The sequence below is a fragment of the Mastomys coucha genome, chromosome X (assembly GCF_008632895.1).
Source record: "Mastomys coucha isolate ucsf_1 chromosome X, UCSF_Mcou_1, whole genome shotgun sequence".
In the NCBI taxonomy this organism is placed as follows: Eukaryota; Metazoa; Chordata; class Mammalia; order Rodentia; family Muridae; genus Mastomys; species Mastomys coucha.
Genome location: NC_045030.1, coordinates 129,462,507 through 129,466,038, shown reverse-complemented (window position 1 = coordinate 129,466,038; position 3,532 = coordinate 129,462,507). Strand labels below are relative to the sequence as shown.

General features: G+C 40.0%; 1 protein-coding gene across 1 annotated transcript in view; it reads left to right on the top strand.

Moving 5' to 3' along the window:
* Nucleotides 1-2,302, top strand: part of Nxf3 (nuclear RNA export factor 3) — a 14,365-nt gene extending 12,063 nt beyond the window's left edge. Inside the window, exons 16-19 of the mRNA XM_031376411.1 lie at nt 72-144; nt 852-1,025; nt 1,460-1,520; nt 1,630-2,302. Of these exons, the coding sequence (XP_031232271.1) occupies nt 72-144; nt 852-1,025; nt 1,460-1,520; nt 1,630-1,689 (368 nt within the window). The 3' untranslated portion in view covers nt 1,690-2,302. The remainder of the gene's footprint in view (nt 1-71; nt 145-851; nt 1,026-1,459; nt 1,521-1,629) is intronic.
* Nucleotides 2,303-3,532: the final 1,230 nt, after the last annotated feature.

The window sequence follows — 3,532 nt, the reverse complement described above, 5'->3', positions numbered from 1 at the left end:
GGAATGTTTCGTGAGGGTGAAAAACATGTATAACTGTAGTAAAGATGCTGTGTTTTCTCCTGTTCTCAAAGTGGATGGCAGCTCTCAAGGGTGCGTTCATGCCTTCACTCGGATTTTCATTGCTACCTGTGGCAACAGTTCAGAGTAAGTGCTGGTTATGAATGGGCACTCTCACTCCATCTTGGGGCCATCAATATGACAATGTGGTGGCACAGTTCTTGGGGAGTATTACCAATATTGTGGAAAGTCAACAGGTATATTCAAGGAATAGGGCTAGTATAATGGTTAACAGTGTAGACTTTGGGGTCAGACCATCAGGCTCTTTCTTGCTATAGTACTCACTTATTTTGAGAATTTGTTTATGTCACATTACCTATTTATAGCTATTTTCTAAAGATGTTGATCATACATACAATCCACTCTTTTTACCTGGTAAAAGGCCAAATGAGAACTTAAAACCATTCTCTCATTCTCCCCTGCCCACCCCCTCCATTCTGGTTTTCCGAGACAGGATTTCTCTGTGTAGCCCTGGCTGTCCTGTAACTCACTCTATAGACCAGGCTGGCCTTGAACTCAGATCCACCAGCCTCTGCCTCCTGAGTGCTGTGATCAAAAGGGTGTGCCACCACCACCAGGCTAAACCATTCCTTAATTAAAGCTGAACATGCCATTCTAGTAATATAGATAGTCTCCAACAGTGCATTCACTCTCTGTGGGTATTATAGATAACCAGGGGAAAAGAGCTGGGATGTTGGAAACATCTGGTTGCTAAAGAGTGACAGCGTGACAGTTGTTGGGAAGTATAGTTTTGTTTGTTCTTACATCAATCTCAGGGAATGTTTTCCTTCCAGCCTTTGTATCATCAATGACAAGCTGTCTGTGAGGAATGCCCATGGGGTTCCTAGTGCCTCCACCTCTGTGGTCACATCTTCCTCCAGTTATTTGCCTTCCTTCTCTCAAGATCTATGGGAGATGGTGCCAACATTCTCTGCCCAGTCTAGAGAGAATGTTGAGAGGTCTCAAAAGTGAGTGTTGTGTGTACATGGTAATGTGGTATGAGGTTTGCATAGGAGAGTGAGTTATGGGAACATACAGGCTTTGCTTCTTCTTTTTTATTTCATTTCATTTACTACCTTACTGAACAGTTTCTTCTCAGTAAACAGTAAGATCACCATTTAAAATAGCTATTTGATCATTCCCTGAAACCCATAGACCTTGTTCATTTAATGGGAGACATTTGGATTTTCAGGAATTTGCAAATACACACACACACACACATTATATATATATATATATATATATATATATATATATATATATAATAGCAGAAGGTGGTCATTTTGCTGAATATCTTGAAATATATGTAGAGCCATGTTTCTGACATATGGACAGATGCCTTTGTGTTTGTTGTCAGTGTATCTTTTCTTGTTGGATGATCCCTGTTCATCTTCTATTACAGATGCCCTCAAGGTGACCAGAGGAATTACAACAGAGCTATACAAAGCCTTGCTTTGCTCAAGGTGACATTTGGGAATTCAGGTCAAGTGAGGAAAAGCCAGGTGGCCTGGAAAATGGTACTAATATTCTTGTATCTGCTGATCTCTCCATTGTCTTCTTTACCTTCTCCAGGTAAAGGACACGGTCCCAGAGGATAAGTTCACACAGACAGATACAAGATCCCAAGAATAGCACACCAAGAAGAAATTCTTAGGTGTCACTGTCTTATTTCTTCAAAGCTCTGCTGAAATTCTGTTCTAGTACAATAATGTCCATGTAAACAAACTGGGATATCTAGTTTCATCCTGGAAGCCAAAACCTATCTTGTGGAGCAGACTCAAATTGTTTTGTGTATTTGCCACATATTTGAGGATCCATGCTTCTTCTTATATTTTCTTTTATTATAAGTTTTATTAATTTTGTTGAGCATTCCGTATTTCTCTAATATATTCTGGTTACTCTCACCCCTCACTCTGTCACATCTCCTTCCTACCCTTGTTCACCCTCCCTCTTCCCTATAAGGCCTTATCTAATACTTATTCTGTTTTGCATTATGACCCATTGAGAATAAACAGGGTCATGTATGTGACCATATGTTTGGAACTATCCATTGGGGTACCTGTGGGTGCATAATTAAAGACAGTGACTATCTTTTTCCTAGGATCCTTCAGTAGCCAATAGTTTAGCAGAGAGGGATAGAACCCTCACTCTATGGTTGACTAATGAGAGGCCTAGGCTTGTGCAGGCCCAGTGGAGGTAATCTCACTTGCTGTAAGATTGTAATAATTATTTCATGCTCAGAAGATACTATTGATGTTGCTGGTTATGTTAAAATGCGTCAACATCCACTGGAATGAGGATCTCCAAGGTAGGACTGCTGTACCTACTGAAGTCCTAGACTCAGCCATAGGGTACAGTTCTGTTCCTGTAGACTATGTAGTTTCATAGGTTGAACATCCTCTCTAACCCTGTTAAAACTGAGTCCTATGTGCCTAAAGTATTAATCAAGTATTTCATGCAGATAATATCCTTCCATTAGCCTTAACATTTATTCACAATTAAAAACAGCCACACCTCGAATGCTCCAAAGAGTTAACAACCAGAACACTGACAGGATTCTACGAGAGCTGGGAGAAAAGAAAAGCATGCAGTCCTGGGACCTCCCTTTCCCCTCACCCAAGAGACACTTGTGTAATTTACATGGAATCTACAGAATTTAGGATACTTTTGTGGATTCCAGTATGGGAGCAGACCTCTAATCAATGCTAAAAGGACTAGGGGAGGGCTTCCGGAAGAATTGGAGAAGAGAAAGTAAAGGTGATTTCTCCGTGTGGTTTTGAAATTACAACAGGAATCTGAATGTAGGAAATGAGGGTCTCCGGAATTCGGTGTCTGAGAAACCAGCACCTTCCTAATCTCTTTTCAGAGCAGTGATGATAATATCTTTGAATTACAACTGGACTTGTTTCTTAAGATACATTTAACTGATTTTAAATACACAACTTGTTCAGGGAGATCCTGTTTTTAATTTTTTCCAGGAAAAAAATTTAAACAAACTATTGATGATCAGAGTAAATCTATTGAGTCGAACACAGAGCACAGAAGAACATTTTTGTGTGTGTGTTTGGTTGGTTTTTACTTTGCCAGTTTCAAACATTTTATTCAAAAACAAATCTGTTACTTTTCAAAATTTGAGCCATGAAAATTTGTTTTGAAAGAGAGGCTCATTCTGTGGCCCAAACTGATTTGAAATTCACTATGTAATTTATATTGGTCCCAATCCATGGTGAATTTCCTATTTCAGCCTCTCCAGTGCCAGGATTTCAAGAGTGAGCCACTAGTTGTGGCTGAGACTCATTAACATTTAAAAAGAAAATAAAGAGAAATTAATAGAAGGGATTTATACAGATGGAAAGAAGAGAGAAAACAGACTGCCAGGATGAGGGTGTGGTGGTGCTGAACCAAGAAGGATGGTGCAGACTTTCCCTGGTAACAGGGAAGGGGGGGATGTCCAACCTCCTGACGGTGATGCCAC